The sequence below is a fragment of the Balaenoptera physalus genome (assembly GCF_965194825.1).
Source record: "Balaenoptera physalus genome assembly, chromosome: 11".
In the NCBI taxonomy this organism is placed as follows: Eukaryota; Metazoa; Chordata; class Mammalia; order Artiodactyla; family Balaenopteridae; genus Balaenoptera; species Balaenoptera physalus.
The window spans coordinates 99,209,240-99,223,390 of record NC_138896.1 but is presented as its reverse complement, the minus strand read 5'-3'; the positions used below and the strand labels follow the sequence as shown (position 1 = coordinate 99,223,390).

The following is a 14,151-nucleotide window of genomic DNA, read 5'->3' as shown; positions in this document are numbered from 1 at the left end:
CCGTGAATCCTTTCCCCCTGCCCGCCCTGCCCCATCCCTCACCTCCACCTCCCACAGGGCTTTGGAGCTAGTGGCGGACGTGGCTGACTGCCGCCCGGTAGTTCTCAGGAAGACGTGCTGCTTCTTCCTGTGCTCGTCACAGGTGAGGAACTTCTCCTGCTCGGCGTGGAACAGCCTCACGACGTCACCCTAAAAGTCAACACACGGAGGAATTAAGGAAAGTGCATTTAAAAAGAGAACCAAAGAGGAGCCAAGTGCTGCCCAGCCTGTAACGTATCAAACTTACCCCCTTTAATATGTCATCTTTGTTATCACTCCATTTCATGAAAAGGACTATTTTCCAGCTTGTATTGCAGTTGACGGAATTGACCTAGAAAACAAGTTAGAGTTATATTTTCACATACCCCTCAACAACTGTGGTTTCTTGCGCCCAAATGCCTCATTTCTGCCCAAGAAGCAAGGCTGTGCTTCGGCCCTCCAAGCCTAAAGATTGACACCATTAAGATCATAGAACCTGCAAATTCAATTGGCCTGATAGAAGTCTTCGGTAATAAATGGTTCATTTGTACCAGTCAGTATGTATGCTGCAACTCTGGCTAACAGAACCAAGCTTCCTGCCCTCCTGGAATGATACCTTCTTCTTCTTCTTTTCTTTTCCCCCAAGTCTCTTGTACTATAGCCAAAAAGTAAAGGCCCAGTGAAAACAAGTATGTATAAAATGAGATGAACTACAAAGGCAAAAAAAAAAAAAAGTCCAATGTATACATTCTAAAATGTTAATGATACAGCCATTGTTTGTACATGAAATATATGCCAGGCACTGGGCTAATGTTCACTAATACATTTTATCCTCAGCGACACCCTAAAAAATAGCAATAACCATCATGCCCATTTCAGAGGTAGGAAAACTGATGCCCAGGGAGACTGGGTAATGAACCTACAGTCACAGAGGCAGGGAAGGGCAGATTCAGGATTTGAATCCGTATCTGTCTGTTTCCAGAGCTTGTGTCCTCCGAACAAACATTAGGCAAACATTTATGTCACAATCAAGTTATTGCCCTTGTGTCCTATAATTGCCAATTAAGTTAAGTAGATGTATTGCCAAAAGTAAGATATCACTCTCACAGGGCTGCCGATGGCCAGCAGTGTCCCCTTCTTATGAATTAGCAAAAGACACTCTCTTTAGGGAGACCAATTAGAAAAGGGTACCCCTCTGGCCAAAAAAACTTGGTAAAGGGGGCCCTTCTCTCGTTAAAGAAATTAGAAAATAATCCCCCAGGGATACAAAGCTTAGCAAACTGAGCCCTCAGGTGACTATCAGCCCCCACCCAATGAACAGGCTTATATAACCTCATGCGGCAGGCCTGGCTCTCGGTTTCTTCACCTGCAGAATGGGTACACTGCCCCGAGTCACTACTCAAGTCACTGTGAGCATGCACATGCTCTAGCCCCAGGAAGGTCTGCTCCTGCAGCATACGCCTGCCCACAAGCCATAACTCGATTTCCCTTACCTCGTTGCAGCCTGGGTTATCCACCAGCTGATGACTGCTGGCATGTAAGGGCTGGCCAGCATTCACGGGGTTCAGAACAACCTTGTCACCTATGACCACCTGGAAAGGAAAGGACCAATAGAGCATTTCACAAAACAGGTCAGGACTGCAGACTGACCAGTGGCTAGTTCTGGCAGGAGCTGTAAGAACCTGCATAGAAGAAGGCCCAGCTTCCAGCAAGTAGAATGATATAGCACAAATGCACAATTAACTTGGCTCAATATTCTATCATAACCTAAACGGGAAAAGAATTTGAAAAAGAATGGATACTTGTATGGGTATAACTAAATCGCTTTGCTATACACCTGTAACTAACACATCATTGTTAATCAACTATACTCCAATATAAAATAAAAATTTTTAAATATATAAAGAATGGAATTTCAAAAAAATTAAAAATTTAAAAAAGATTTTAAAACCCCGAAGCCTGACCCTGACCAGGAAGGGGTGATGTTCACAAGCCTAAGGGTAAATTTTTGCCCACAATTGTCAATGATTATCCAAAGGTGATCTCAAAGTCAGTCCAGAGCAGGAAGAAAAAAATCGGATCTTCGTTAGCTTCAGTTAAGGCAGTTGTACAAACAAGCTCTAACTAAATTTTAGGAGTAGAAGCAGATTATTGCCTGAAGTAAGTCTTTATCTTTGAAAGAATAAAGCTATAAATTTATATTTCCAAAGCAATGACTTCTATACTTTTTTGAAAAGTCGTATTAAGAAATACGTTTTCTATTACGACTCAGTCATACATACAGACTTATGTGGCTATATGTGTATATGTATGTATGTGTATATACATATATGCATGCATATATAGATATAGAGATCTCTATTTATCTAAAAAAAAAAGTCACCCCCCCCAAACAATCTTATCCCCATTATGTTTAACACAGCTTGATACTGCCTATTCTATTCCACTTTCTAAAATGAGAGTCACAAGCTACTAAATTGATCTCTTGGCCCATGAGTAGATGAATACCTGTCCTTTGAAAGACACTATTCTACAAGTATTCGAGTCCATCTTACTTTCTCAACTAAGGCATAGCTAAACAGGTAAGCTTAAAGGACAGGAAAGCAAGGGACTTGCTACAAATGCAGTTCAGAGCAAAGCACCCTTGTCTTTGATTATGGGAGTGGAAGGAAGAAGAATAGAAAGGATGCTTTCCTAAGATGTAAAACACACCTATTCTCAGTTTGATACATTTGGGGAACACATACAACTAAATTTTCTCTAACTCAAAATATATGCAAGTTAAAAATTTCAAGAAACCCAACCCTTTAGGTGAAACCTAAGCTTTACTGGACTCGTTCTTCTATACTCAGGTGATCATCACTATGCACTGTACACCAGCTGCGAGGGGGCCACTCAGGTACTAGATGCTTCAGGTATATTGTATATACGTTAATATGAACACAAACATATAAACTAAGACATATTTAAACGACCCAAAGCTTGTATACTTAAGTATTAAAAAATGGGAAAACTCAGTTTCAGGTGAAGGCAAGTTAAGCTTTTTGACAAGATTTCATACTGTTTAAACAAATATTTCTTTTTGGTAGAAAACAACTATTTCAGAATCTTAACAAGGTTGGAAATATAGCTGATAGTATTTAGACACAGTCACTGTTAAGTATATGCCCACATAATGACTTACTAAGGTAGCTAATAAGTATCAGAACTGTTCTAAGTCACCCTGGAAAGGATTTCTGGGGCTTTATAACTTAATGACCCCTCAGGTCAGGACCAACCACAGTCACTGAAAATGGAATCAGGAGCCTGCAGAGTTGTCAACAAAGAGCAACTGAGGATAATCCTAAAATCCACTCTCCTTCCCTGATCTCTCTACCTCTTTTCCATCCTTCTGTCCTAACTTTATTTCTGCAATAGAGAAGCATTTCTTTTCCACTACTGATCTACAAGGACAGGGACACTCCCCAGGACACTCATACATGATAGCTGCTTTTGTGGTAAAGTTACTCAAGTAATGGGCTGCTCACATGATTTCTTTCAGAAGCCCAGTAGGAAAAAAACAGAGCTACTGTATTTAGGTCACATTGCTCTCCAAATTTCCCTGTTTCCCAAACACTGGTTTCCATAGTGATTTCCTTCTCCTCATACAGGATAAGCCTCTGGCTCCAACTTTAAATTTCTCTTAGTTGACTCTAGTGTACAGTTATGGGTGGAGGCCTGGCACGGAGCACGCCCTGGGCTGGGCGTGTGCACTTACACTGTCTCCGATGGATCGCAGCTTGTAGAACGGCTGAATGTAAAACCAGGACCCTTCGTTGCCAGCCTCGTCCAACGTTACTCTCATGGCATTCTTCTCCAGCAGAGCTGGAAGCCTCTTATTCACTGTTAGGTATTTATTACTTTTCAAATGCAAGAGCTGAAAACCACCAAGAGAATAAGGTGAGTGTCAGCACGTCTCCGAAGCTCTACATTTCTCTCTCAGTCATATAAGATATGAATCAAACACTCCTCCCACCACTGAGCCACCTGTGGAGTTAGAGAACCACAGAAGTGGCTAAGGCAGGGAATGATTAGGAAAGAAGGAAGAGCAAAGGGAGCAGAAGTAGAAGAGGAGAAGAAGACATTTTTCTTCCCCCAACACAGCCCTGGACACGATGGATGTCACTCAGGTCAGGTGCACCGTCGGCTAGGACAGCACTCTGCCGTTGGTTAGCCGGAAGGGGTCTAACCCCAGGTAAAGGGACTAAAGAACTGCAGTCTGAATGTGCCCTGACATGAACGTGGAGCTAAGGAAGGGCACTTTTGAACAAGAGAAACAGTTCAATTTAATAAGTGACCCCGTTAGGGGACTGTCAATTCATTTGGAAAAAACATGGCTGCTATGGATTTCCACCTTGAATTTCTAAGCACTCTATTCTTAATTCTTGTGTAACGGTTACATGAAGGGGATGGAAAGATGGAAGATCTAGATGGGAAACGTCTCATAGTAAGTCTAGACCAGAAAGAGCTGACCAAGGCTTCCCAACTCAACAGGCTGTAAGAGAAGATGAAAGGAAATATGAAAGACCATCCAATCCCTGGAGAAATGATAAGACTAGCATGGGACACCACTTCCAACCGCCAGTATCTCCCTTTTCAGGTTAACAGGTACAGTTTCTAGAACACTCCTAGGAGGCCCACAAATCTTCTTGTCTGATCCGTGAGCCCCTGACATCCCCTGGCCATGATACATAAGGCAATGCCTTCCCAAGCTTCCGTGGTACTCTGATGAGTAGCCCCCGATTCTCCATGCACCTCTCCAAGTGCTGGACTTAGCTGGTTTATAACCTGGCATTACCTACAGGTGATCCTCAAGATCTAGGCTGGGAAAATAAGAAATATTAGGTAGTAAGTATTCACAGCATACTCTGTGACAGGTACCTCTCAATCATCCTAGGCAGCAGATACCATTATTATTCCCATTCTGCTAGTGAGCCAGTTGAGGCATGGCAAGCATTCTTGCCCAATACCTAACAGGAAGAAAAGTGGGAAGGAACTCCTTTGTCATTTGTAAAGTTAATATTAGTATTAGTAAAGAGAGGTAAATTAGGAGTTTGGGATTAACATATACACACTATTCTATATATAAAATAAACAACAAGGACCTACGGTATAGCACAGGGAACTATATTCAATATCTTGTAATAACCTATAAGGCAAAAAATCTGGAAAAGAATAGATATATGCACATATGTATAACTGAACTACTTTGCTATATACCTGAAACTAACACAACATTGTAAGTTAACTATACTTCAATTTTTAAAAATGGTTAAAAAAAAAAAAAAGCCACATTTGGCACTGGACTTCTTCACACAGTTTTCTGCAAGGATAGACCTAGGTGGATTTTTTTTTTTGCAAAACCTGTTGTAGCTGTTTCTTAAATTGTGTTTTATCCTGTCAAATTTGAAGGTACCAGATATAAACAAGTAAACCTCACAACCCGTGAGCTAAGACATGAGACCTATCATCAAATATTCTACCTGAAGGTACAGAACTGCTCTTATTACTTCTGGCGACCAGCTCGTGAACCAATTTTTACCAAATATGAAGAACTTTCAAGCAATGCAAGTTAGGCAAAAGTGCCACAGCCAGGCTCCTCTTCAGACAGGGAGCCCGCCATGTAAAAAAATGTGGACAGATTTTAAATTATCAGTACAGAGGAGAGAAGTGGACTCTTGCACTGAGAAAGAACCAACTAAAAGCCCAAGAGTCCAGCCCACATCACAAGAAATGCTAGACCTTTTGCAATAAACTGGCTGTCTCCATGGAGTCCTATCTGTTCAAGCCAGGTTTCATGTGCTTGTTTTTCATTTCACTCTTTGTAAAGCTTCAGCTCCGCGGCAGAACAGCGGCTTTGACCCACCTGGATCACATTGCCGTACTGGATCACGGTTCCCAGCAATTTCCTGTTTTCTGTCTCATTCTGCTTCTTTTCCAAGTCTGCAGCATGCTGTACATAGAGGAGGAAGATTGGTCACAAAGAGGAAACAATGGGTTATATATTTCTCTGCCACAAGGCAAAAGCAATATAGCCAGTTCATACAAGAACCACAGAAATAAGCAAATACCTAAGTACACCCTGAGGCGAAGTGCAATGCGCAAGGGGTTCAAGAATCCAACCCACTAGGCCTTGTTTGTTGGCCTTCTTGGCTTTTCAAAAATGTATTCATTTTTTAAGGAATTCATGGACATCTGGTTAGGGTAAGACTAAGTCACAAGCTTATGTATTTTTAAAGAAAATAGGGTAGGGTTGGAAGGGAATTTGCATAGCCCTTTTATAATTTGTAAAGGTCTTCTTTATAGCTTTGAAGTAAAATAAAACAGGATTTAAATACTGGTTTTGTGACCTGGAATGTGTTATTTAACATCTTTGCAAGCCTCAGTTTCCTCTTTTGTAAAATGAAAATAAAAATAGTACCTTCACCTCACAGGAATCACACAGCACGGTATCTCATCGTTGCGGCATTCATGGAGTGTTAGTTATTATTGTTACATACCAATTATAATTTATTTAATTTTCACAGTAGTTCCCTGAGGAGATCATTATCCCAATTTAATAAAGAAGAAACAGACTCAGAGAGATGAAAAAGTTTGGTCGACACTGCATAGCTAGTTGAATAGGTACAAAAGGAGTACTATTTTCTCTACTACTGTGTATATTTGAAATTTTGCTTAATAATGTCATTTTTTTTTTTAAATTACACATCTATTAAGTAAGTAAGAGATAATCCTCAAACCCACATTTGGGTTAACTCCAGATTTACACATTCACAAATGAGGCTGGAGATATTACTAGTGCAGCTCTGGCAGGCCAGGGAACATGGTAAAACCAGACAGAGGGTTCCCATAACAGTTTGCCAAGGCCACCAACCCGCACAGTCATTTTTCCTTCGTTCACCTGTGTAACTCTGCAAGTCTCTTAGCATATTATAACCACACTCAAGGGGAACTAGTTTCATCCTAGGCAATTAAACTGACGTTCCGATCTCTGATTTCCAAACCCAGACTAAGTAAAACAAAAGAAAAATAATGGAAGAAATACGGTAGCTAATCTGATGGGTGATAGAAGCATGATGGTGACCAATGATGTACTTCAGAATCGTTTCCAATGTTCTCTTTGTAGAGTCTCCCCTTGCCTTGAGGCAAGATGCTACCAGATGCCAGTGGGTTAATGGGCTTCTTTCCCAGGGAACACGTCCCCATTTCCACACGACCCTTCTGGACTTGGTCTTGGTTCCACCACAGACCAGCTTTATCGTATTGGCCAGGTCGTTTAATCTCACCAAGGCTCACTCAGCATTCTCATCCACAAAATGAGGACAACACAAGCCTTTTTTCTCCCTAATCAGAGAGATTACAGAAAATGCATACCAGACACAAAATAGGCATTCAATAAATTTTAACCATTGTTATACCCAAGTTTCCATAACTAAGAAATGCTCTAATGAGAATTTCAAAAGGTGAACTAAGGTGGGTGGGTGAAGAATCTTTCAGTTTCCTTCAAATTCAGCATTCGCTCCACCTCTACCTGGAGTATAGGTATTTTTAGGAAGGAACATCTTTTGAGAAAAATAAGCTGCAGGAAGCAATCCTAAACCAAAAAGAAACCACATTTATAGGAGGGTAAGGATTTGCCTACGTTTGTGTGCATGACTGCAAGTTTGCAGCCTGTCTCAACCCTTTAAAACAATGGTCTATTCAGAGGCTTCCCTCTTTCTCTTTCGGAATTAGTCACCAGTCTGCTGTTCTCAGTTACAAAAAGGTAATATCCACTGGGTTCAAGACACATCCAGAAATAATACCAGCGTAGACACCATGGCAATCCTTGGCATCCAAACCGCCCTAGGCACGGCTCTCCCCCACTCTCTCTTCCCCCCAATAAGCACCTTCCCATCCCTTCCTCCCACCTCCGTTCTCCCTATTTTCATGCCTGAGCTGTACCCTATCCAGAGAGCTCTACAGTACCCACATGTTCTGCAGGTAGTTTTCAAAAAAAAAAAAAAAATACACTGGACTGAATCCACTTGGAAGGCAGGTTTATACTTTGCAGAGAGCCATTTATTATTTCTGCTAAGCAGTTCTCAGCTAATAAGGACAGGAAAGTTGAGAAAGCAAAAAAATGTCAAAGGTGGGGGGGGGGAATCAAGGAATTCAGTAAAATAAAACAACATTTCCCAACAAATACAAATTTTCTCTGCTCGAAACACCACACCAAAAGGATTCACCTTGAGAAAATTATAAAGTAGTGTTTCTTGAACTTAAATGATATAAGGGCTCCTGTTTAAGAGGGAAAATTCTCACGGCTAATCCTCTTACTCTCAAGAATTTCCAGTGGTTTCAATCTAAGAAATATTAATCTAAAATATTAAGTTCCTGCCTACGCTCAGACTAAGTACACAAGTGGTAATCCACTGGTCACTGGCATATCTAAGAGGAAATGTCAGATTAGTCACCAAGAAGGCATATATTTCATATTTAAGACTAATTAAACACCAGCAGCTCTAAAGATTAAACGGCATTTGTCTACAAACATACAAAAGATAAAATTAGGACAGAAAATACACAACTGGAGAATAAATATCTAAGAATATCAAATATCACATCTGAAAACTCCATTAAAAGGTTTAATGATGACCAAGCCTACATATAACTACTAAACAAACATTCCATGCATTAAGCTTATGGACCATTTTAAGAATTCACTTTTCCTATAAGCACTATTTGTTTAAGGAGAAAACTCTCTCGTTCACTTCACCTTTTACTAAGTGTACAAATACTATATATGTGTTCATCTGAGTTCACAAATCAGTCTTTAGATAACTCCTCCACAAAACCAAATTTGTTCCCTTCCCCCAGTTTTACTGATATAACTGACATATAATTTGGCTTTGAGAAAAAAAACATCCATCATGATTTTTAGTTCAAAAGGTTGATAAAAAAGGAAGTAAAACTAACACAACATTTTAAATCAACTATACTCCAATAAAAATTAATTTAAAAAAATAAAATTTTAAAAAAGGAAGTACAGTACAGACAATACCTGGGCCCACTGACCAAAGCTGCTTTCACCCTTGAAAAAATGAGATCTGGTCTATTAAATCCCTCAAGTATATTCTAAAGAGGAGCCCACACTGTAAGACAGTGAGTTTGTATAACCTTTCTGAAGAATAATCCAGCAATATCTACCAAAAAGTTTTTCAACGGGCATAACTTTGATTTAGCAATCCCATTTCTAGGAGTTTCTCTAAGAAGATAATCTGGCATGTGCACAAGGTCATAGCCATCATTTATTCTTTGGGGGAAGGGCAAAAACTGTCAGAATCCTGAATACCTCCTCCCCCCCATAGGGATTGGCTGTCTAAAATTACAATACTGTTGTACCATGGAGTAATCAAGTAGCCATTAAAAATACAGAGCTACCTATTTATTCATGACATATTAAGTGGAAAAAAAAGCAGGTGAAAGAAAGAGAAGTGAGGGACTTCCCTGGCGGCCCAGTGGTTAAGACTCCACGCTTCCAGTGCAAGGGGCATGGGTTCAATCCCTGGCCAGGGAACTAAGATCTCACATGCCACGCGGCACCGGCAAAAAAAAAAAAAAAATTGGAAGAAAGTGAGATGGCATGCCCCCATTAATACTTTAAAATATAGAGATAAAGGAATAAAATAGGGGATGGGAGACTGGGGCACACACCAAGATTATCTTTGAGAATTAAGGTTTAGAGATCATTTTTTTTTTTCCTTTTCTTACTCATGTGTACTTTGGAGCTCACTTCCTACAATACTCACTTCAGAAACACCTTCATCGTACCTCTGTGGCAAGAAGCCTAGATTTTCAAAAAGCCATCTTAAATGTGTTATCTTTTCAATATTTAAAAATCCCAATAATTTAAGTACCTGTTGCTCTTTTCCCTTACACAATGGGTTGCAGACAGTTCTGAATTTCTAAGGGAGAAATCACGCTCTATGCTATGGTCTCTACCACCATGAATCACCACAGACATCACGATGCTCCCTAAGCAACATCAAGGTCAACCCCATCACAGTCACCTGTTATTTTATTTCAGAAATGGAGAAACCATTATTAAATTACTACAGAGACGTCACTGGAACAGTGGGGAACCTTATTTATTTAAGGTCAACAAGCTCTGAAGTATCTAACATAAATATTAAGGCTTCTGAAAACAGGCAGGACCCAGGCTTCAGATGACAACAAAGACGCCTGACTCCTCTGGTTCCTCCTAGCTTGGCGAAGCTACGGCTTAAGGTAATGGCCCATTTCTCAGAACCAAAACAATGTAGGTGCTGTTTCAAGGTAACAGGTAAAAATGCTGTCAGGAAACGGCAGTCGAGGGCTGTAGAACAAATTATGTGATTTGCAGATGGGGGAACCTCATTCTGCCAAGAGTCTTGGGAAATCACGACCAGGCGAGTTAGACTCCGGTTATTCTCTCAGAACGAACGGACACACATAGCAACCAGCCACTAGATGTCACTGTCCTTCAGGGAGTTGGTGGCATGTTGCTTATCCTAGTGAAAAGGAAGTCAAGTGGTCTAGACGACTAATTCCTTAAATGGCATTAATTGAAAATAATCTGCCCTTTGACTGGGGTGCTCCACAGTAGCTGACAAAAATAAAAATGAAAACCCACTGGAGACTGGCCGTCCGCCCCCAAAGGCAAGTGGCTGCCCAAAATACAGCATTTTAATGACGGCACTAGAACATGTGGATGACTTTCAGACACAAGAGGAGGGGGAAAAAAAAGGTCCAGCCAAGCAGGAAAGCAGGAACTGCACAAAGTTAACAGCCAAGACCTGCAAGTCATGTCAGTGATCCTGAATCAGGAGACTGTGCTGGTTTCCTTTTAAAATTTATTTAAAACAAAAACAGCATGAAAGAGAGAATTTATTGTTTATTTTAGTAAGGAGTTCAAAGCTCTTGGTCACCTTTAGGGTCGCCTTTTTCAACTCTGTGGTTTTTTCACGGTTCATTTGTGGGAAGTGGGGGGAAAAGGAACCGCTGATGAAACAACACATGTATCACAGGCTGCGAATAGTCGGCCAGAGAACGCCATCCTGCCGAGCCATTCCTGTGTTGGTGCTGAGTGTTATGTTTTAAACTTTAAGGGAAGTAGCTGCCAACATTTTTTAAAAATTGAGAGATGACACATCAGAGCATGGATTTTAGCTTCTCTTGAAGAAGCAGAAGATGTGGCGGCAGTTCCTGGCCCACCTTCCCACGCAGCAATGGCAGGGGAGCGGAGCTGCCCCCCAGACCCGCACACAGGCACACGCCCCTTAGCAACCCAGCCCACCAAGGCCCCTTGGTTCCAACTGGCTACCTGCTTGGCCACGAGGAATCTGAATTTACAACTCCAGCTGTAAAAAGCGTAGGAGAAGAAAGGGTTTGAGATGGACTAAGAATACCTCAGTGGACAGAATCAATTTCATCCGAGAAAAGGGGCCACAGGACTGCTAAGGCCACACTCCTTCCACCAAGATAACCAAGATAACCGCACATGGCTCTCCCAGGAGACGTGCAGAATTGAGCAACCTTTCCTACCCATTCAACTCGATTCCCATGCTCCCAGTACAGACTTCGGGGGCGTCCTTGATCCTCACAATGATTGGGGAAGGAGGGGATCGCTACTCATACGCCATGGACAAGAGCCAGGGATGCTGGATGCCCTGAAATGTATAGCACGGTCCTGTGCAAGGAAGAAGCATCGTTCCTCCCACACAATATGGTATTCCAGTGGACGGTCACGCGGCTTAAAAAGTTGCAATTTCTGAGCCAAACCCCTAACTCCACTTTACACATGAACACAAAGCATGGACCTGCATGGTTCAATTAATAATATTATGAACACCTCTTCGAAAAATGGGAGTGTTATTTAATAAAGAGACGAGTGTACCTTGCATTCTTAGTAACATTACCAAGATCAGCTGACCATTTTGGAACACCACATTATGGAAAACATGCTTTTTGGGTCACCAGTACTATAGACCTACATCGGCCACAGTCTTCAGCTGCCTCATTCACGGGGTCTATACAAATAGGTAAAAGCATTTATTTCCTTATGTCCTCTAGAGTGACTGTGCCTGAGCATTAACCTAATAAAGTATACAATTATAAAATTTATTACTTTCCCTTTATTTTGCCTTTATAATTCAGTTTCAAAACTTTGGTATCTTGGGAGATTATACTATTTACAGATTTTATTTCCTGTTTATACAGTTACATAATATTTGCTATTCAGAGGGAGCAATGGGTCTGCTGAGGTTGAGAATATCTGCCCTAAAACCATTAAAATAATGATGCAATCCCAGAAGCCTTCAAAGCAATCTCTTGGCTTCTGTTGTTTTCTTTTTCTCTCCTACCCTCTTAGTCCCACAGATGTCTCACTCTGAGGCTTACCTGTCACCTCCTCTTCCTCCAGAAAGCCCTCCCTGACTACCATATCACCCATCCTTATACTCAAAAGCAGATTTTTTTTTTTTTAAATAAGTTTCTTTATTTATTTATTTTTGGCTGTGTTGGGTCCTCGTTTCTGTGCAAGGGCTTTCTCCAGTTGCGGCGAGCGGGGGCCACTCTTCATCGCAGTGCGCGGGCCTCTCACTATCGCGGCCTCTCTTGTTGCGGAGCACAGGCTCCAGACGCGCAGGATCAGTAATTGTGGCTCACGGGCCTAGTTGCTCCGCGGCATGTGGGATCTTCCCAGAGCAGGGCTCGAACCCGTGTCCCCTGCATTGGCAGGCAGATTCTCAACCACTGTGCCACCAGGGAAGCCCTCAAAAGCAGATTTGACTGCCCCTTCTAGGTGCTCCCACAGCCTCAGTGGTTTGCCCTATAATAGAACTTGCTACAGTCGTGTCACTACCTCTTTATTCTTAATTCGCTATTAAGCTCCCAGAGGGTTATGATGCTGTCACTGTTTTATCACCATCACCTAGCACAGTGCTCACTCATTCATTCAAGAACTATTTCTTGAGCACCTACTATGTGCCAGACACTATTACAATGCACTGGGGATACAGTGGTGAACAAGACAGGCGCTGCTCCTCATCTTGTGGTGTCGTCATTCTACTGAGTGACAGATGATAATTAAGGGAACTTTTAAATATAACTGCAGACTCTGATCAGTGCAGAGGAAGATATAAACAGGGTGCTATGACGGAGGAAAGCAAGCAAGACATGGCTTAGATAAGGAGATGAGGAGAGACCTCACTGAGATGACTTAACACTGAGAGATGAAGGAGGCAGAGGTCTTAGCTTAGGCAAAGTCAGGAGAAGACTGTTTTCAACAGGACAAACTGCAAGCGCTAAGGTCGTGAGACTGTTAGGAGTCTGTGGTTCTCAAAAAAATAAAACGAAAGGACACAGAGCAAGTCTAGCTGGTTCAGAAGCCTCAGAGGGAAAGCAGGGTCCAGCAGGCACAAAGTCTGCATTTCCTTTTAAGGGCTATGTGTGCTTGTGTGTCTTCACGCTGGAGGATCAGCTCATGGAGGTTAGGAAACCTGGTCTTCTCATCATGCCTGGAGCCCCTCACCCCTGTCTAATACAGTATGTGCTGAATAAAGGAGTCCCTTCCATGGGCCCTACCTTACCCAGTGCAGCTGGCTGTGACTTTGCCATTTATTAGTCACAAAGAGAGCAAGCGTGAGCCCCACGTGCTCACAGATACCGTACATCCTCGGCTATCATCACTAAGTCTCAAGAAAGAGCTTTTTTTTAAAAATTAAGTTAGTAAATATTTGAGTGCCTACCATATGTTGTAGGCAAGAGGGATACAGCAACGAGCAAACCTGACACAAATTTCTGCCTGTGAGTAGTTTACATTCTAGTGGGGGTAGAGAGCTGATAAATAAATTACAAAGATCATGATAAGTGATGTGGAGAAAAATAAAGCAGAACAGGGGGATGGGGAATGGACTGCAATTTCAATACCACACTGGATATATGTCATGTCTTTCTTCCCCACATCTCAAAGAAGTTCCACACAGATTAGCCTCACAGAAGAATTAGATCATCCCGACACTAGAAGAATTATATAATCATTTGACAGATGGAAAAACAGGCTCAGAGAGGCTC

General features: G+C 41.7%; 1 protein-coding gene across 6 annotated transcripts in view; it reads right to left on the bottom strand.

The window, feature by feature from the left end:
• The window catches only part of ITPR1 (inositol 1,4,5-trisphosphate receptor type 1), a 320,647-nt gene that overhangs the window by 189,068 nt on the left and 117,428 nt on the right, over positions 1-14,151 (bottom strand). For all 6 annotated transcript variants that reach the window (XM_082412032.1, XM_082412033.1, XM_082412035.1 and 3 more), the window contains exons 6-10: positions 5,924-6,010; positions 3,776-3,934; positions 1,512-1,610; positions 287-370; positions 43-189 (exon numbers count right to left, since the gene is read on the bottom strand). In XM_082412032.1, the coding sequence (XP_082268158.1) occupies positions 43-189; positions 287-370; positions 1,512-1,610; positions 3,776-3,934; positions 5,924-6,010 (576 nt within the window). The remainder of the gene's footprint in view (positions 1-42; positions 190-286; positions 371-1,511; positions 1,611-3,775; positions 3,935-5,923; positions 6,011-14,151) is intronic.